This window comes from Trachurus japonicus, chromosome 1, assembly GCF_045865225.1.
Source record: "Trachurus japonicus isolate A0001 chromosome 1, Traja_1.0".
In the NCBI taxonomy this organism is placed as follows: Eukaryota; Metazoa; Chordata; class Actinopteri; order Carangiformes; family Carangidae; genus Trachurus; species Trachurus japonicus.
In genome coordinates, this window is record NC_140907.1 from 14,755,820 (window position 1) to 14,777,878 (window position 22,059).

At 40.6% G+C, this 22,059-nt stretch overlaps 1 protein-coding gene across 1 annotated transcript in view; it reads left to right on the plus strand.

Moving 5' to 3' along the window:
* usp43a (ubiquitin specific peptidase 43a) overlaps positions 1-22,059 on the plus strand; it is a 95,267-nt gene that overhangs the window by 24,323 nt on the left and 48,885 nt on the right. The window contains exon 3 of the mRNA XM_085774455.1: positions 11,289-11,392. Coding sequence (XP_085630581.1) covers positions 11,289-11,392 — 104 coding nt within the window. The remainder of the gene's footprint in view (positions 1-11,288; positions 11,393-22,059) is intronic.

A 22,059-nucleotide genomic window follows, 5' to 3' on the forward strand; every position in this document is an offset into this window, starting at 1 on the left:
GGGCTCTTGTCTGAGGCTGCTTATTTTCTGTTCTGCCTTTTGTTTCGGCCTGTCTGGCATCTCCATAGTAACAGCCAAAGAGTGGTGAGTCTGGCTGCACTTGGCGCCGTATGAACTGGAGTGCTTCTCTTCAGATACTGTAGGGTTAGGGTCTCGGATCAGAGGAGGCTACAGTGAAGTTATTTGCTTTTCATGACAACAAGTCTAATCAATCGATACCAGAGAATAAAGGGTGACCATTTTGTCAAGAGGTTGGGACGTAGCTTTCAGAGATAGGGTGTGACGGAGGAGAAGGGGTTATGATGGTGAGAAGAGAGCAGAGGAAGAGAGGTGGAAGGGGAGGGGGTGGTGGGGGCTAAACATGCCTGTGGCTTCCACTGTTATCTCCCAGACTGCCTTGTTACCGTAAGCCAGCTTTGAATAGGCTGAATTAGCGGCAGCCGTCCGGAGCTGAAAGAATAAGGGTGAGTCAGCCGGTTTACTGCACGGACAGCATTTCTTTCATTCCTCCCATCTCTGGACCACTGCGTGCCCCTGCTCTCTCTCTCTCTCTCTGAGTCAGTCTCTCTACCTCTCCCTCGCCTGTGTCTGCCCACTCTACTGTAAGGTTTTAACCAAAATATAGAGAGCCAATTACTTTTCCATCCACAGACAATTACTCAGCATTCTGTGAAGCACAAATACCAAAGATTTGCTTCTTCCCTCTTCTGAAATGTCAGAATTGACAGTTTTTCTCTGTGTTAAGTCATTTTAAGTAGAACATCTTTGTTTGTTCACGTGTTAAACTGACAGAAAATGTAATACTCAGATGTTACCTTGGCCTCTGGGAAATTACTAGTTGCAGCCAACCATAACTATTTGGTTTTGCTGTGATGCAGTTTAAAATATCAAAGTTCTCAGTCTTCATTAGTTTCTGCTGTAGATTGCCAGACATAGCTGAACGTCTGTGTTGTTCCACCAGTAATTATGAGTTTCAGTTCTACACTTTCCACCTGACAAATCAAAACAAGTACATAGGAACCTGAGGTAGTACAGCTGAAGCTCCTGAGAGTTTCTGGACTAACCTAGACAAGACCTGAGGCTGACAAACTGAGTCTAAATGTGCTAAAATGGAAACCGTACAGAGAATAAACCCTTCCTCTGGTGTCATCATCAGGCCCGACTTCATTTTTATTTCCCCACTAGAAGGAGGATTACAGTCTCAGTGGGAAGCCTGTGTAGCTTGTTAAGTAATTAAATAAACACTGCTGGTCGCACATATTTTCCTTAACATCCTCCTGTCGTGCTGCATTCCTCTTTCCGTGGCCTGTAAATAATTTCCTTATCTCCCCGTCCTGTACAATATTACATCCTCTATTGTCACATTTCTTATCTTGCTCTACTGTCTGCTCCTCTCACTTTCTTTGTCTCCGTTTTCCTCTACTTCTGCTGGTTGACCTTGTTCAACCTCTGCCAACGCAGCCTCTCCACACTGTTCATCTGGGAGAAGAGAGAAGACGTAAAGCACAGCTTGATTTGCTATTAGAAGCTGTTTAATTAGAAAGTGAGCTGAAATCGTGTTGACAAACTCTCAGGTGTAAGACGCACAAACACATGCTCACTTCTAATGAAACCTGGCCTGTGCTGATATGACTGCCGTTCAGATGCTCTGGTGGCAGCCGCTCTCTCTGAAAGACAAGAGTGGGTCTGGTTGTCTCCTGAAGCAGCCAACAGCTATGTCAACATTGGCTCGCCTAATTTCGCACGCTCAGTGGGAGACGTCATCTCATCCTGCCGGAGACCGAAAACATTAAGCTGATACCAGCAGCTTCAGCAGTGTGGGCCACTTCAGCTTCTCGGAAATGTTCCCAGGAATAAGTTACTGAGCACACACTGACACACACACAAAAATTCACAAACAAGCTGTGCAAGACAGTGAGTGTGTTAGTCAGAGGATCAAATGAAGGTGAACAGATCAGATAAATCCTTTTTTCTACAGTCCTGTTAATTGGTGTCACCGAGATTGCATTTATTTGAAACCAACACTTTATATTGATGCTCGCAGGTGACATTAGGACAGAGGTTTAGCTCAATTTATGGCACTAATGATGTACTAATTGCTACAATGCAAAGCATTAGCTCCCTCTGCCCCGTGCTTTAGCATAAGTGAAGCTGACTGGTTGGAAAATTCAACAGAAAATCCACCTAGTTTATTTGTATTAACTAATTAATTAGTTTTAGTCTTGACTTCTTTAATCAAGCAATATCACACTGATATTCAGTGCGTCATCACAGTGTGATGTTGCTTTTATACAACAGTGCTTGAAGAGCTTGAAAGTAATAATCAGCAACAGATTATAACTTGATTGTCAATGCCATCATTTATTAACACAGACTGTTCAGCAGGTGGACTGGACTGTTGCTAAGTAACATGAACATTTTCCTGACCTGCACACTTGCTTCTACTTTGTCTACACAGTACCTCAGGTGTGCACTTAGTATCCGGGCTTCTTTCCTTCCTATCATCGTCCTCTTCTGACAACCACACATCATTTTACTCGAATATTATTTCTGGAGATATTGTCTGTTATCTTTGTGGCGCAATATTTGTTGCAATCGAAGACGGATAACAACCGTTAATGTAATTGCTAACCATAATTAATGGGTTAGAGCACATGTAAAGTGAATTGTAATTTTAATTTTGATAAGTGCTATAGAAATAAAGTTATTATTATTATTAAGTGGCCCCAGTTCCCATGCCTCTCAGACAATCTGATTACTTGTTTGGAGCTAACTTCATTAAACTTTTATGACAAGGAATAATTACACATTTATACCTATACTCTATCACTCCAAAGGTTTAGAATTACTGTATTCCTAACATTTAATTTGCTAGTGAACCTTTCAGGGAGGGAAAAGTCCATGTCCAACATCTGAGATGCAAAGGTTTGCTACAATGTTTCATACACAGTAGCCATCCTTCTCCATTCCTAACACATCTACATTATATTTGTATTTTACTTGTCCATGTGAATGCAGTGCTTTTCAGATGTGTAACAACATGTTAATGCACATACAACAAATTCAAACACAGCTCCACACTGCAGCAGCTCCAGTGAATCCATGTTTCTGGCACAGTTATGAGAGGCACAGTGGCTAAATGCCGGACACACCGGCCAAATTTACTTGTGTAACGACAAAATTCATTTGTCACTGGTGGGTGGGAAAGTGGAATCATCAAACCCCGACTGTTTTGTTTCTCTGCAACAGGACATTGTTGTTGTGTGGGCTGCCTCTTCTTGCAGGAGATGTGAGGACACTTTCACATGTTGGTGAAATGGTTACAACAGCCCTCTCAAAACAACTACATGCTATAGTCTAATGATGTTAATTAATTTTGTTCCTAAAATATTTATCTCTAAGTGTGTGCATGGTGGTTTTGATGTTGTTATGACAACTTGAAAATCCAGTTGAGTGGGAAAAGACAGAAATGTGGCAGCAAAACTGCAGGCGAGCTGTTACTGTACACTCGCCAAATTGTACTTTGCTCTCAGAACCACTTGGCTCAGCTAGTCACCCAGGTTTTATCATGAATGAATTTCTCAAGACCTTTGCCATTTGAGCTTGAGATTTGAGATTACAGATCGCTGTGGTTGTATTTGGTACTTCAGGATTGAATATGCTTTGCTCCAGTGCTGAAAACACAACTGGAAGTAGAATTAGTGAGCAGCAAATCAAATCCCTCCACACACCTGTACCAGCATCTCTTTTGCTCTGCTTCGTATTTGCTTCATCACCTCATATGTGAGTACGGTCACTCTTGCTTTGTGACCCTTAGGCGAAAATGATTTAATTATTCAAGTCATTTGGCAAATAAAAGGCGCAAGTACGACCCCACATGATTACTCATGTAAAGGTGCACACCTGTATTGGTGTGTGCTGGAGAGAGAAAGCGAAAGAGAACACGTAGAAGTACATGTGAGTTAGTGTGTCGGATGAGTCAGAGCAGGGTGTTGACAGCAAGGGGGAATGTGTCGAGCCCTTTGAACCAGCGAGTAGAAATGTGGTTTGAGATGATAACTGAATCGGCGTCTGTCCTTAGTCGAACACTATTTACCTTTCAGAGATTATTTTTAGTCTCAATAAAACATATATTTTTCTTCCCAATTGTAGCTTCAGGTCGCTCAGCACACTGACACAGCAGGATTATTAAAAATGATATTTCCTTATTGTCATTTTACAGAAGTTCCTCCGGGCCACTTCAGCTGCACTAGAGCTGCTACCCTCCAGATGCCAGCTGAAACTGAAATTTAAAATGTCAGTGTGTTAAAATATGAATTCAGACACTTAAGAGTGAAAACACACCTCTGCAGCTTAAAAGCAAGCCCACAGGACTGAGAAAAGTAGGAGGTGGAAAGCATACAATATGTTAAAGTGATACTTTAGGCAAAGTCTCTATACCTTGAGTTATGAAACATTCATCTGCTGAAGACTTAAAGGGGGAACAACGTTTGTAGCTCTGCTCCCTCACAGAGAAGAGAGGCAGTGGTCATGTTGGCTTCATGGTGGTTATAATTGATTCCAGAAGTTTCAATAGTGTAATGCACAAATGTCAATCCAAATAAGGTTGTAGGCAAATTTTACAACTGTTGTCTCAATCTCCAGCAGGTGTGTGTGTGTGTGTGTGTGTGTGTGTGTGTGTGTGTAGACGGACAAGAAAAGTGGGATAAGAGAGCAGTTTAATGACAAACTGGGGACTCACTGCTCAGGGCACTCTGTCTGCACCCACTTGATTTTAAGGTCACTCTTTGATAGTTTTTGTTCAACAGAATTATTATATCTTGGGAAATGCACTGAAGTGTTGTTTTAGCAACAAAAAATGCATTGCTACTTTTTGTTTACACAAATTGACACCAAGATTTTCAAATTTCAATGTCCAGTTAACATAATTATATGTAACTGGATGTCCTGACATTGAATTTTGGTCACTGTGGCTTACAGTAGTATAGCAGGTTCTCTCCACCACTCAAAAGATCATTGGTTTGATCCCCAGCTCCTCCAGTCCACATTACCATGGGAACCTAACATTGCCCTGATGTATCATCAGTGCATGAATGTCTGTGAATGATAGGGGGAAAAAAGGCAATTTTTACAGGCAAAAGTGCTGTATGAGCCTGTGTGAATGGGTGAATGTTAGTGTGAAATGCTTTGAGTGGTCGTTAAGACTAGAAAAGCTCTATGAATGCAGCCCATTCACCCAGAATCACAACCTGCATTCAACCAAATATTATCATCTAATGACATTGATGGGCAGCTGTGTACCTGCAGGGTAGTGATATACTGTATTTTGGAGCAGAAATACACAGCATGTCAGTGCCATGGTTGCAGTTTGCAGTTCTTAGGTCATTAGTCAGTCTGCCCAGCTCCAGGCCAATCTTCCTCTCCTGGTTTGTCCATGTTTTGCCCCAACTCATCCATCCACACACACCAGAGACCCTCTCCCTCCCATTGTTATAGTGGTTCTTTTGCTTGCTTTGAATCTACAAGCCCCGACGTAACGTACACAAACACCCTCAAATATACTACCACTACCACACTCAGCAAGCCAAACTCCCACTCACTCCCCAGCATGCTGTCGAGGAGCGCCTCAGCAACGTCTCACATGAATGCGTGGCAGGGGATTCAGCAGGGCTTTGATAACAACATATGTTTTCATGTAGGGATTGGAGTGTGAAGATCTCTGGAGGGAAGCTGTGCCTCTGCCAACAGACAAAGAGGGCATAGGGCCAAAGAGATTTACAGTGGCTGCACTGGAGAAATGTTTCACTGATCACATTGAGTCCCAAACTGAGTTGAGGTTCGAAGGAGCAAAGGCTGGAAGAAGAGGAAATTATTTTATTATCAAGCAAACTAAAAGTCACGGTGAGGGTTGAGTTCTGTTGTGACCAAACTTGATATACAGTACAACATATTTTCCCCGTGCCTATCATACAGGGAGCAAGTAAAGCAGCATTGTTAGTTTTTGTTTTGTTTTTTTAGCTTTGACATTCACATCGATTAATATTTTTCTCTGGCATTTCTTGACAGTTGCTATCATGTAAGTGTGTTTTCATGGCTTCACTGTTTTGATGCTGTACGTTGTGATGTCCTGCAGTGGTGCAGGAGGTGAAGGCAAACAGAAAGGAGGACAAGACAGCAGCATATGTATGAAAGCTGTAGGTGGGGAGATGGGTATGAGACCGCTATGCAGGATCCCAAGACAATCAGAGTAGCAATCTGCTCTTGTTTTTAGCTTAACTGCAAGCACATAGTGCTGGCTGCACATACACACACGCACACACCATGAGAAGTTGACTCGGTAGCACATGAACACCTTTGTACCTGGTTCCTTGAGCTCATCTTTGTTCAGTGTACAAGAAAAACACTGTATATCGTTTACAGTTATCATACATTACAGAGTCTATGAAAAACCTACAAGCAGTCTTGATGCTTCTTGTGACAGTTGGTACACTGAAGACTGACGGAGGCTGACTGAAGTACCAGCATCACTTTGACAATGCAATCGTTGGGACTGTTCTTCCTTGAAGTTTGTGTGTGTGTGCTTCTCCATCTTTGTTTCCATGTCTGTCTGTGTGTGCTAACAGGCCCTGGTGAGCACTTTGTGCAAGTGTGTGCAGAAAGTGCAGCATTCTCACTGATAGACAACACCCATGAAGTCCTTGTGGGTTTGCCGCTCCTGTGATGCGATGATGCCGAGCTCTGCTGATGGTGGTGATATGTACCTGTTTGACCTCTCATTGCTCAGAGCAAGAGTAAACAGAAAGGGAGAACAAAAGTCGGAGCAGGACACAATGTTCTTTTCAAAGTGACCTTAGTTCTTTTTAAACCCTGGAAAAACTTTCTCAATATTCTGGGAACGATTTTGCTGCCAAAACGGAAAAGTAGTTGAGCAGCACTGCAATAATAGAAACGGGCTCAGTGTAGCAAAGTTGCTATAAATGCTCATCACAAATTCACCTAACCCCTTTTTCTCAAAGGTTTGTGTGTCCAAATCCCAGGACCCATTGCTAAAGGTCCTCCAGGCTTTTGGTGAGTGCACAGTATTAGATCAGTTCTTTGTGCTGTAATCGGCAAACACCTGGTGGTTTGTGGAGGGGACCTCCGGTCTTTTCCCAGGTTGCTTGCCGTAGTTGTCCCTTGTCATAATCTCTGTGTAGCTGCTCATTGCTCATCTAGCTTTTTCTGAAAGCAGATCTGTTACAGTTTGACGCTACTGTCATTTAGAGAACAAAGTAAATCAGCTACTTAGACTCGAGCATGCTGAGCTCTGAAAGGAGGGCCAATATGTCAATCAATTACACTGCCAGGGGGCATGTAGCTGCTACCGGTAATTTTGTCCCCAAAGCACCAGGAGACAGTTGAATATGGCCTAGATCTGTTAGCAGTCAGAGGTTGTTTTTTTGTTTTTTTTTGGCTCACACCCAGCGTGACAATTGAACAGCTTAGTGGTTCTGAATATTAGTATTCACTTGTTATTGCTGCGGCCGGCCCCCGCATCTATTTTTGGCAGAGGATAGCAAAGCAGGAGCAGTGTTGTGGTGGTATTCATTATTCCCTTGGTGCTAAATAAAGAAAGACACAGTACACTCAGTGCTTTTTCTCCCTGTCTCTCCCAGTGTGTGTGTGTATCTGCAGTGTACTGTATGTCACCTTACCTTATGCTGTATACTGTATGTGTTAAATATCTGAGATATAGATATACCTTTTCTGGAGTCAATAGTACTGTACTCTGCTTTCAGGTCTGGTTGTCTATGGTGGATGCCTTTTCAAGTGTGCACTGAAAAGCTCTGCTTGTGATTTATTATGCACAGAGAACAGAGTATCAAAGCCAATCTTTGTCTCCTACTTGCAGTCCACTGTTTACCATACTTCTTCCCCTGTTGTTAGATTACCATTAACACTGTCCACATAGATGGACCCATAAGTGGCTTCCTTTCATTCTCACTGTTATGTAGGGAGCAGTGGGTTCAAGATTGGAATCAACCATTGCTCAAGCCACAGAATTTACAGTATATCGAGTGTAATTTTACTAGTATTGGTAAAAAAAAAAAAGAAAGAAAAAGAATGAATATGAAATGCCACACAATGAATTTCATTAAGCATTTTACCATATACATTTTATATTAAGCATATGTTGGGGCAACGTGTACGGCAGTGGGTTGAGCAGGTACCCCATAAGAGGCTATTCCTTGCTGCATTCGGCCCAGGTTTGAATCCCGCAAATATCAAATGAAAAAAAATATATATATACTATACTATGCTATAATAATAATAAAGGGGGAAAAAAGCATACCAAATGTTACAGAGGTGCTCATTGCACATTATATATCTCTCACAGACAGTCTGTTTTATGTAAAAACTTCAGAGAACTAATGCAAACATCTTGTCATGAGTAGTCTCATTACTCAAAAAGATATGCTCATTTGATGTTGTGTATTTATTTAAAAATGTATGCAAATGTGTGCACATTGGATGCTGACACGAGGCTTCATACGGAAATCAATGGCTCTGGTGATTAGCCTTTCCTTTATTTTTAGGCCACGCTCTGACTGGCGCAGAAAAAAAAAGTTCCCACATGTTGATTTGGGGGAATGAGGCCAGGGTTTCCATGGTGATGCTCGTAACCTAGTCTGTCTCTGAGGGTCTGAGGATTGTTCTCTATTGTCCTCCAGAGAAGAGATGGAGAAAAGAGAGCGAAATTGAGAGAAAGAGAGTCGGTCACAGCTCAGCTCGGTAAATGCAGAAGAGAGACGTGAAATACAGACCATTGTTACAGAGGGGGAAAAAAAACATTTTGATTGTTTCTTTTTTTACACAAATTCACAGAGAAAAAATATTTGGTTCAACATTGTAGAAAAATAAGGCTTAATTTGAGTTTAAAAATCACATATGATTATCCTACATCAAACGGAGACTTGTACCCACTCTTTCCAAGATTTAGAAGCTCATCTCAAGGATTCAAAATAGCTTTCGGCTGATTCTCCTTTTTCATTCTTGCACCCAACTCTCCACACCATGAGTGAAGTCAGCGGCACAAAATGGAAATTGAAGTCAACTTCAAATAGCCCCTGCTGCATCACTTGGTCCCCAGGTGCTGATGAATCCCTTTTCCAATCTCCACAGCCCACACAGTCCTCCTAAACTGTCCATTAAGAGTGATGTGCTGCTAAAGGTTCGCTCTCAGGCTGAGGCACCTCCTCCCATTTTGTTTACACATTTGTCCCTTTTATTTCTACCTTAATAATGTGGTTTCTTCTGAATGCGGTTTTATTTTACTGTACATAAAGCATAAGTCCATACTGAGATGGATGTGCAGTTTTTTCAACAGTCATGGCTTGCACAGATGTGGAAATGCTGATCCCAAGCATGCAGCAGTTTCAGCTGCCTGTTCCACTCTCCATTGTTTTGACTATTGGTGTCCTCACAAGACTCAGCAGCACTAATTATACGTCTTGTCTTCGTTTCTCCTTGTAACACTGTATTCAGAAGAATAAAAGCATAACTTTTGCATTTTGTTGCAATTTAAAGGATAATGAGCTTTTAGATTGTGTTTGTATCCACTTAGGAAAGACAGACATTACAGTAAAGACAAGGTTAAGTCTAGAAAACAAACTGTTACATATGCTTTTTGGGGGGGGCTTTGTGCTTTGGCTTCATTTTAAATTCTGGAAAGAGACATCCTTGGAGAGGTGTTGAAAGATGCCAAAAAGCAGCTAATTGTTCCAAGTGAATGCAGCAGTGATTGGATTTAGTCTTAACAAAAGAAAAGCCTCCACGAAGTTGGATTGTCATTATTTCTGAGGACACGACGCGAGACCAGACCAGAAAGTTTCATTTCCCCTGAGAAGGTGGAGAGACCAGACCCTGGTGTTCCGATGGGCTGCGACTTTGTTTGCTGCTTAATGTGTAAGCCCCACACGAGGGTTCAGACGAAATATTATGTTTTCTAGTCGGTATAGCAAGCACTTAACAATCTTACAGAGGTGAAGGTTTGAAAGCCCACCCTGAATTAACAAAACAAGTAAGAAAGTATTCATCATCCACAACATAAGGAATTAATAGACAGAAGCAATGTGTGGTGTGTTTGAGGTTTTATGAGGCAGTGATGGAAGAAAACCTCACAGCAAACTGTCAGATTTGTCATAGCTGGAAAAGCACAGACAAAGAAGAAAAATTCAGCACATCAGTATATCAGTGAGCCCTGCTGTTAGCCAGAACCTGGATCTATAGCTTTATATAGTTATCATTATGGCTGTTACTCAGCCTACTGACATAGCCATTCTTGCTGTGCAAATGTTCGCAGCTCTCTGGAGTGGTTCTGCTCCTCTGCTGCTCCAGTTTCAAAAGAAAGGTTTGAGCAGTCTTGTAAGAATGAAGGACCATTGGATGAGTGCGGTGACTCCTCCACAGCACTCAACTCACTGCTTGTGTGTGTGTGTTTAATCAATCATACCACCTGGTGTGAGAGAGGACTGCTTTAATATCATCTTTATAAGATGAAGCTTCAGTAATCTGTTGCTCTTTCTCCCAGAGTAATACTCATCCATCTTTTACTCATTGCCACCATTCTTTTATTCTTAAATTCATCTTTGAAGTGTTTATGCCCTCCCACTGAGTCCGACCCAGCTCTCGGGGCATCGCAGCAGTTTAGTTTATTCAGCAAACATCAACGTGACACAGAGGACGGTAGAGATCTCAAATATTTCTGTGACTCCAATCTGTGCTGACTTCTCACTGTTTACCATTTTACTTCACTTCCTTCACAGACAGATGACACCCCTCCCTGCACTAACATTTAATGTGAAAGTGAATCAAACAGCATGCATCATCTCAGTTAAATAAAACTGAAGAAAATGATGATTTATGTCACTACAAGTGGCAAATGAATGGCATAAGCTCTGGTTTAAAGTTCATAGAGTTCTGCCCCCCTGAGGTTCTGATTTATCTCTTCCTGTGCTGCAACAAAGCAAGTGTAATAGTTTTCCAGGTGCAAATATGTTGCCTGAAATTAGTTTGAGCTAAGAGGGTTAAAACAAATTGGATACACCTCTTGCATGCAGCCTGTCCCCATTCCTTAAAGAAGAACACTAATGTCCTTTTCAATACCACTCTAAAGATGATGATGATGTGTAATTGTATTGTTGCTTGTGCTTGTATGTCCACCTGCACATAACTTTATGAAAAGTTGAAGTTCGACCATGATGTGACTAAATTTTCATCTTCTTGTCGATTGATCTCTTTGTCTGCAGGGACCCAGCTCATCTGAGGTTTCCTCCAGTCCCAGCTCAGCCAGCACCCAGCAGCCTCGCGGTCCACACAGTTTTGTCCACGAACACTTCCAGGCTCAGTACAGGTGAGAAGGACAGACACAAACAGCATGCTCAGCTACTGTTGAAGATGGAGTTGTTGTTTTTTTTTTCAGTTTTTATAATTTCTAGGAATTCCTGTCAAAAGCAAGTAACTCAAAGCTTTCTGTAAAAAGTAGGACAAGAACATATTTTGGAAACGATCCCGATCAATTATGCAGTATGCAGGCTATATTCCACCTAAATCTACTGTCCTGGGGTTGTGTTTGAATAAACAGAGTGCCACACATACCATTATGTATGAGAATGGGCATTCAGCACAGGTGAGAATGTATTTTCTCTCCTGTGGATAAGAATCAGTAGCTTAAGAAAGTAGGTCAGACAGGCCTGCGAAGGATTCAGGGGATTTATCTTTAGTACTGGCTTCTGGCTCCTTTTGCTTCATTCACAGTGGAAAGTCAGAGACTGGGTTCTCAAGTTTAATAGACCCACTAATGGAATTGACTCTAGACCTTTCACTAACCTTGTCGGCACACTCGGTTGTGTACGTTCACTTAACCTTTGCTTTTGCCTCTCATTTGATCCCTGAACAATGCAAACAAAATAAAGGAAAGTAAATATATAGATAGAGCTCAATATGTACAGTAAGGCTTTATTCAAATTGGACATTTGGATGATTTAAGTGGCAAACTAACTGTTGTACGAAAAACAAACTGGGAAAAAAGTTAAACCCAGCAAAGTTCTCATTTTCTTCTGTTCTTCCAGATTTTTCCTCTCCGAAATGAAAATAAACAAGTAGAATATGAGATCCTGTCCATGCAAACTTCATAATGTAATGAGCTCCAGCTCAGTGCAAGCAGACGTGCCCACTTGCTAATGGGCTCAGTATGGAGATAAAGGCCACTAATGCTTGATCTATATGGAAACGCTCCCTGTGGGAGCTCAATCCATACTATATGAGATTAAGAGGGGGTGGTATTCTGGTGGACTCTGTGGGGGGTGTAAGAGACTCTGTCTGTATCTAGTTAGTGTTCTGGAGCTGCAAAGTCCAAAGCTGCTTCTGAGCTTCACCCACAAAAAAAGTAATAAGTACAAAAAGACTTTTTAATAACCAATTCCTCATTCTTCTTAAATGATTTAATGCTTTTCTACATACTACAGTTTTAGGCCTTAGACTTTTTTATAGTGAACATTTTATTTTCACATTTTACTTATATCATCAATATAATCAGTAAATGGGAATGAGTCCCATCCCTTTTTTACAGAATCAAAGCTATTCTTCTTCTCTGTTTATAAAATGAACTGTAATCTCATCAGTGGGGAAGAGCTGGATGGATTGCTCAGTTGTTGACAGCTGATGACAGATGTCTCCAGCTTTTCACTGACAAACACTTTAATTGTATTTAATTGTATTTTATTTACAGTCAGTACCTTAAATTTGATACTGGCTTAGGACAGTTTGTCAGAGGACAGAGTTTGCGGTCATCACCACCCTGCTACATCTGGAATTAGGACCAAATAAAATTTCAGATGGGTTTCACTCTCCTCTCTTGCTTGGTTGAATTAAATTACTATCGCTCGGTTTAGCACGGCAGTAAATGGGCGAAGGCTTATTTGTGTGTAAATTGAGGGGAGAAATTCAAGGTCAACCTGTGATGCTTGTACAATAGTGACCACTACGCACTGCGGGGTTAACCAGCCATTCATTCGTAGGATTATCCCATTTCCCCAGTGAAGGATGATGGATTGAACGCTTAGAGACGGACTCTATCCCTGCAGGATAGTCTCTTTTTTTTCTCTCTCTCTCTCTCTCTCTCTCTTTTTTTCTCACAATTAACACACACACACAGACACACAAACACCTGAGTGTTTATATGACATTATCAGATTAGCTGCCAGTTCATTAGCTGATTAGAGCGGCAACGCTTTGGGACATTTTCACAACACAAGTCCCTGAAAGCAACTACTGCATCTTCAAACAGCTGTCTGGGTCTCTGTTGACCCAGTACACCCATACACACACACACACACACACACACACACACACACATCCTGTTCTTGCCTTGTTCTCTTTCCCAGCTCACCTCATTTCCCATTTGACACAAATGTCCCCTCTCCTCCTCTTCTCCTTTCTTTTCTTGAACAATTCAGGCTATATTTAGAGGGGCATTTCTTTGTGCTTCTATTATTTGGCTGAGTGCAGGCGGGGTAATACTTTCTCCTAGCTTGAGAGCTTCTGTAATTAGCTCTAGATGCCATATATATACACACTCCCAGACCCACACACACCTCCAAGCACTGCTGAGTGGGAGGTGGGGGGTAATTAGATATGTGCTACACACATGCAGATTTATTCGACATGTGCACAGACAGAGAGACGTTACGTATTATTTGTGTACATGCACACATGGTCATTACTGAACCCATGTAATTAGCTGAAATGCCACTACATTATGTCACTGCTTTGTCTCTGGTGTGTCTGGACACTGGAGAGGCTTCATAATGGACTAGTGAATGACCACATGTCACCTGCTACATGCTCCTTATGATAATTATGGGTTTTACACCATATATTACAGTTTTACAGAAGGATACGTCCAAGAAAATAACCAGAATCATGGCACTCGCTCAAGATGTGTGCGGTCGTAAGATGTGTAAGCCAGCTTACAACCTACGCTAAAACATGCTTTAATCAAACTGTGCAGATGTAGTGAAGCAGTGCTGCCAGCAAACACACACATATGCTGAATGCTGTAAGGGTTCAGTCATGTTTTTTTTTGTTTGTTTGTTTTTTTAAAGTACTCTATTGATGATGTGTTGCGCTGTAATATTGTTGCACTCAGTCTGGGCTGGATGCACACAGTTGATAGGTTTTTTTTTTTTAGTATATTTTTGGGGCTTTTTGGCCTTTAATGGACAGGACAGTTCAGAGAGACAGGAAATGGGAGGCAGAGAGGGGAGAATGACGCACAGGATAGGGCCGCTCGGTGCGGGATTCGAACTGGGGTTGCCTGCAGTGAGGACTATAGCCTCAATACATGGGGCAGGTGCTCTACCAACTGAGCTAAACACCGCCCCTGATAGGTTTTTTTTAATGTAATGAAAAATGTTTTAATAGAAGCAATGAAGCAGAACTGGAGATATTATGTTTTTAATTTCATAACCTTTTATAGCAAGAATTGTTTAATCATCATGATCAACATGAAGAATATGATGCACAAATCAAAATCACTGAGCAAAAGCGTGGGCATAATTCTAACACAACACAACTTTTATTACTCCTTTTATTCACACCTCATCCTTAAGTACAAGTGTGAATCTTCATTGCTGTGAATTGTTCCACTGAGCACTAAAAACTCATTATTCCAGCTGTTTTCTCCAGTTGTTTTCATGAGTCATCACTGCTGTATTACAAACTGATCGTGTGCAAATCTCACAATAAGAGACTGTGGCATTCACCTTAGGGGGTTTTAGTAAGATGTGCAGAAATAGAGATGAAGAGAGCGGATGTGTGTCACTGTTAAAGTCTGGATGAGATGGGAGGGCAGATATAGCAGAGAGTGCAGGGCAGTTTGTTTTTGTTTTCACACTGGTGATGTAAGTTACTGTCAAATTGTTAACATGCAGAATTAATAACAATAGAAGACATTTGGTGACATTTTTTTCTTTCCAGATTCAGATTCCTTTAGTGTCAGTCGTTCAGGAGGGTTTACTGTAACAAGAAACTTTCACCAGTATCTGTTCCTCTCCAAAACAAACAGACCAAGGTGATTTTAACCAGTAAAAACTGTTTCACAGATACAGGACGTCTCGAAGGGGCTAAGAGCTGAGCTGCTTAACATTTTTCTCTGATAATTTCATATCCAAACATCCGATCCCTTCATCTAGTTGAAATACATATTTGAAAAAATACCAAGATGTAAGAGGTACAACTTAAAAAATGTGGCTAAAAACTGGATAAAAAGTCAACTTTGACTGCTTCTGGCAGGCAACCACAACACCAACACATGTACATAAGGGATATGATGCCATAGGCAGGCAACCAAAAGAAATAAACACAAGGTTCAGTCATGTTAAGATGTTTTAGTGTAGAAAAGTTAGATATTATAGCCCTAAAATGTTTGTTTTGTCTGAGCAGTATCTCATTTGATAAGTGATGGATTTTTATGATCACACCATTGTCTAGTTGGTCTGTAAATGACTTGATTGATTACCTCAATGTTTTGTTTTTTTTACTTTTAGTGTATTTCTTAAATTGGAGCTTTCAAACTCTCAGAACAGCAGCATTAGAGCTGCTCAAGTAAATACTCACCACCAATTTTACTCAGTAAAACCAAGTGCAAGTAAATCAGGTAAACAAGTGCACTGACAGCATCTGTGCTGCTGTGTTGGAGGGTTGAACATTTTCCAGCTTGAAGTTTCTTTAGAGGAAAGCGTCTGCCAAATGACTGAATGTAAAATGTAACATTTTCAGCAAATGCCTTCATGGAAGAGCTCGTTGTAAAACAGAATACAGAATTGCCTATTTGGGTTTATTTTAGTTTTTAACTGGATGCAACTGTCAAGCTGAAGCACCTAAACAGAAAACAAAGAATCATGCCAGACCAAAGAGTCTGACACTGCCAATTTGCAACTACTGCTGGACAACGGCAGCTTCACTAGCCCAAACTCAGAATTGAGAGTTTGGCAACATCTGGCACAGTTACACCACCACATACTGACAGTCATTAATTTGCATATTCCCTATTACTTAATAGATTCATGAATAAATTAAGCTCCTAAAAAACTGGTACAGTCTTCACTTTTCCTAACATTTTGTGTTCAGTCTCTTTCAGCCTTGATGTGCTGTCGTCATTTTTCTGAGTATAGCACCAAACGATTTCACAAATAAAATCAATACTTGCACTAGTTTTTCACTCCAAGACCTATATCAAGCACCAGTGCCTCCTTTGCAGAACACATCATTTATACAAGTTTATGCTCTAATTGAAACGACTGAGTGTTGATTTGTCTCTGAATTCTGTGGCAATAATCTCCCCTGTGATTCACATTTAATAAATAATAGACAAGCATACTCAGTTGGTCGGCAGTTTGTTTTCAATCCTGGGTTTCTTCACCATAAATATGCATTAAACTAATTTGTACCCTCATCTCATTAGTCTGATTCAGTCTGAGCTGGCCTGCACTCAAAGATTTTAATGATATAATATTTAAATGATACATTTTAATAGTAAATAAGATTTCTATCCACATGGATTACGCAGTTTTAACATAAACAAACTAATGTGAGCCATATCTGCCATTCAGACATGAATGAAACAAGTATCAATGAGCTTTATGTAATAGTACCAATAAATCCAACATGTCTAAATGTTTAATAACCAGGTTCATGCAATATAAACTTGGTTTATTGTGTATTTAATCCCCCGCTCTCTCTCTCTGTCTACATCACTTGGTTGGTCTCTCTGTCGTTCCTCTTCTTCCTTCCTGATTCTTTTTATATCTCACAGAGATGCTCTACAGAGGCTTTCGGTGGAGTTGTCTGATCTGAATAAATGTTTGCGATTAGAGCTCGGGCTGTCTTGTGGTTTGGGCTGCCGATGTGGGAGCCGGTGCTCTAGTCACTCCGTTGTGCTGCGGCGTTTAAATAAGTCTTTGTCAAAGCCTCGCTCCCTCCTCCATCTGTCACTCTCAGTTTGTGCCATCTATTTTTAATGGCATGGGAGACGTGCAGAAAACTTCAGCGTCTCTCTGCATCTTGACAAACAAGAGAGTTGTGGATGGTTACTTTTTTTTCTGTCACAGTGATTTTTGTTTTAGATGCAGATTTAATGACAGAAGATGCTCTACAGTTTGTTCAAGTTAAACCAGAGACCAGTTGGTTTTAGATTTAAAGATCTATAAAAAATAAAGTAAACAGAAAATAACATGCAAGCAAATACAGTAAATCACATTGTTTCTCTTGTTTCTCTGCAGATAATTAATATTTCATAAAGAAAAGCTGCACATCTTTTTCTAAGAGTTACTTTTGCAACAAAAAAACTGATATCTGTCCAGAATGAGATGTTCTGTACCAGATTCTCAAAAAAATAAAAAATAATATGCACCCAGGTTGGGATGTACTTGTACTGACCTCTTGGAGGCATGATTTAAAATGCACCACACACCAATGCAATTAAATTTGATTCAGATGCTCAAACAAGCCCCAAGTATAATTTGGATTTGTGATAGGATGGAGGGTATTGAGTCACAGAAAGAAAAATATACAGCCCAAGTTTCTAAATGTTTACAATAGAAAAAAATATTCTTTTTTTTTGGTTTTGGGAAATTCTTTGTGCAAGAATTCACCCTGCACTCAAGGAAAGCGTGATGGGCATATGTAATCATTTTCTTGTTTTCTTACCAACCAACAAGAGAAGATAATTGGCAGATTAATTGATGATTAAACTCACGTTTTTATCTCTGTTTGGGTAACAACTTTTTTTTTATTCATGTTTTCAAATATCATCATACCATAATTTTTTCACTCACCCAGAGCTTTTCTTTCATCATATACTACTCTGTCTCACACATTTTGGATTTGTTGTCCTGCTCCTACTTACAGTATGCAGCTTTCACACCTCAGATGGATGCAATGTTAGGATTTTAGATTAACTGTGCAACCCCTAATCCAGAGCGAATATGAGCCTGTGTTAGAACTGATCACAACAGTCAAGATGAGTCTCCATGGCGCTATTCTGACTAAATGAAGGAAACGATGTGGTGGTATTGTATTGCAGTTACAGTATATGATAGCGATGGATCATATGGTGGCGATGCAGGCTGGTTTAAAAATAGTTTCATTTTCCAGCAAGAGATGAGACGAGGAAAAGGAGAGATGCTGTTTGTCAGAGTTTGATGCAGTTTGGTATTGTATTTGCTGTGTGTGTGTGTGTGTGTGTATGCAGTGTACTGTACATAAAGTGGGTGTGCATGTGTTGACTTGCAGCTTGTTTGTCTAGTCTAGTCCTGTTAGATTTCCGCTCCTATGCTGCCTTTACATTGCCTAGAGATAAAGAAAGTGCTATCATGGTGAAAATATACAAGCCACATTATCCCCTCAGAGCTGATGCACTGTGGCAGACCCACCAGCTGGCTGAAGAGAGAGAGAGCCCATCTCCCCACTCTCTGTGCTCTACCCTTCCTCTCTTTATAGTGCAGTTTATAATCTGAAACCTCTTCTTTCAGGGACCCAAACTGCACAGAGTGTGCTGAAGTGTAGCCCTCCCGATTTTCAGCTCATTAAAACTCATAGGTATTCTTCTACTCATTCAGTAGAATATCACCTGTGACACCTAAAAGTGTGTGTGTCTTTGTGTGTGAATGGGTGCGTGTGTCTCTGTCTCCGTTCGTCTGTGTGTGTGTGTGTCTGTGTGGCCGAAGCATGGAGGAGTCGCATACTTGAAGAGCGAGTTCCAGCTCACGTAAATGCACTGTGTCCTCCAGCCTCACCCTGGACATCAGCAATACTGTGTGTGTGTGTGTGTGTGTGAGAGAGAGGGAGAGAGGGGCAAAAAAATGTAAGAACTATAGAGCTATTACTCATTCATAGCAATGTCTTCTGTAAAGGTTAGAGAAGCTTGTACTGTAACAAAACTGTTCCAGTTTGAGGAGTAAAAAAATTAAAAAAGTAAAGCTGACATGGTATCTGTTGCTGCACCAGAGTCAAACTGTTTATGTACTGTAGCCTGAAAAATGACAAAATTGGCTAAAAATGTTATTGCTGGCCAGTTTTCAGTTCTGTGTTGATGGAAATAGGTTTTCTTTCTTTTTTCAGTAATGCAATATACAGTGGAAATGAGCAAACATGATGCACCTGCAACAGGCTGCTCAAATAGACTCAAATTACAACTTTTTTCTATCCATGGTGACCTCATGTTGATCACAGTGTTCAGTGCCACATACCAACGGCATCACTGACTGGAGCTATGGTTTCGCTCTGTATTAATTTTGTGCCACACTGGGAGATCGTTTACAGCCAGCTGGTACATGATCTAGCGGCCAAAAACGATCGATATAAAAAGCCTTTAGCAGTCCCCGTCCTAATCCTGTGGACTGTATCAAGACATTCCTCACTACTTACAGTGCAGTGTGTGTAATCATATCAGTGATTCCATTAGTGTTTATTGATGTTGTTAATGTGATAATGATGTTTTTTCCTTCCACATAGCTTGATTCAGCCACGTAATTCTGTGAACGCCACTCCCACCTTTGCAAAACAAGACATGATGGAGAAATTAAACAAGAGCAACAGTATATGAGAGTGAAACAGTGAGAGACATGGAGAGAGACGTGTTTGAATTCGGCTTCAGAAATGCTGCTTTGCCTGTTTTTGAGTTTTAATTCTTGTCTTTACAGTTTTTTCTCAAACATGTGACTGTCAAACAAAGCAATGCCAATACATTGTTCTGTTGTCAACACTCACACCTGGAAAAGTGCAGTTGTTGTGTCCAAACATCTTTTTATACTCATTAAACAAGTTGACGTGAACCAATTTATCACCAGGTTATTTGGTTAGTTAGTCTCAGCCAGGAAGGAGGAAACTTATCTTTATGAAGGTGACACCGAGACTGTGTGTGTCTGTGTGTGCGAGCGAGTGTGCGCACGTGCGTGTGTGCGTGTCAATACCCCCTACGCTGAGTTAATTTCCCCTGACAGGAGGTCTCTACTTGTACTTTCTGATAGAGAGAGATCAGAGCCTCCAATCCACAGCCAGCACTGACGGACAGACTGACTGAATGTATGACTGACTGACAGTCGGACACTCATGTCTCTCCTTCTCTCAGTCAGTCATATTATATATATATATATATATTTATATATATATATTGTGTTACAACCCGACTCAGAGATTGCAACAAAGGATAGGGAGGGACGCAAACAGCGGAGCAAAAATGATAATTTATTTAACAAAAATGTTCAAAGTAAACAATACAAACAGGTGGGATGTGAAAGTCAGTGATATCAGTAGTGTGAATGAGGATGCGTGTGAAAACGTAATGTGTGCGAATGTTGTAATGTGAAATAAAACAACAAAAAGAAAGAGCTGGCTGGCTGAGCTGCTGGGTCGAAGCATGACAGGGGTCGTCACAATTGCACTTCTTAACATTGCTGGGGCTGAGGTGCTCCACACTCACTGAGAAGACTTGCATTTATTAACACTATTTAATCAGACAATTATTGTCTAGATATTAATTATTAGAGCTGCTGCTGTTTCTTTCTGGAACACTGCACACCTACTGTAAATGGACCAGAGCCACAAATACTTGTAGTTACAATTGTGACACCAGTATCTGTAAGAAATACTGTAGAAATCACAATACTGATACAGAGTATTGATAATTGATCAGAATTTCTAAAACATGATGGGTGGTTATGATGTGCGGTGTTACATCAATGCAGGATGAGCCTGAGGCTGATGTGAATGAATGCTTTGTGACTAACTGTGTAGCCAGATGCTGTAAATATGAATTCTGCACTGTTGATCATTCATCATTTACAATGAGCCTTGAGGGAGTTGGTTTGTTCAAATGTAATTATGTGCACATTTAAGACTTAGTAGAGCTTTGAGTGATCCGACTCTGCAACAGTTTTTGCTGTGACTGTGTTTCAGTTTTGCTTCTTCTCGCTTAAAACACATTCCTGATACAGTTATGAAGACTTCTGAGTGGTATTAGTAGTACTGTATACGCTTTTGTTCCCGAATAATAGAAACTAGATGAAGGGGTCATATATAGTGTCCTCTTGACCTTTAGTTTTAGAAATGACTTTGTGGGAATGAATTACCGTTGTCATTAAGGGTCATAGGTACAGAAATCTAATGATTAGAATGAAACTCTCAGCCTCAATTTCTCAGTCTCTCCTTTCTCTCGTGCTCAGGTGGAGAGCCCACGCCTCCATCCATCACTGAGCTGTCTGCTGATGCTGTTCATTCTGTAAACAAGGTCACGACTGCAGTGACTAAAACAATCAGCTTTCTTTGACAAGACTATTTAAATGTGGTGGTACAGAACCAAAGCTGGGCTAAACTTTAATTAAAAAAACAAAACTTCTAATTAAAAAAAGGAAAATGGAACAGATGAAATTATAGGTACTAAACCTTTGTAACCTCCTTGAATGGTGTAACTATATCATTTTCACATTTGCAGAGTATTTGTTTTAAATTTTATTAAATCTCTGTTCACTCCTTTATTTCTTACACCTGCTACAAAAATACCCCATCAAATCTTATGATTGCACAAATTTCTACACATGACCCTAATAGCTTATTTCATTAGCTGATTAAATTAGTGAGTAATACACAGACTGGACTGGACAGGAGAGTATGCACAACACAAAAATCCACGAAAGAAATGCATGAAATTCTCTGCAATAGAAATACAAGTATATGAATGATATGCGAGAAAAGTTTTTTTTCCCCCCTGAATTTTATTCTTAGAGAAGTTTTCAACTCTGACATTGTCAGCTCATTCCTGACACCCATATACCAGTCTCCTGTGGAGCATGCATTGCACCAACTGCATCACCTTCAACATCCCCTGAACTGTGCTGCAAAGCTTCTTTAGTTAGAGAAACTATGTGGAAAAATGCCTAATCAGACTATGAGATACTACATAATGTTTAGAGATACTGCTGGTGCTTTTTTGTTTTTTCTTTGCCGTGAGCAAAGCGCAGC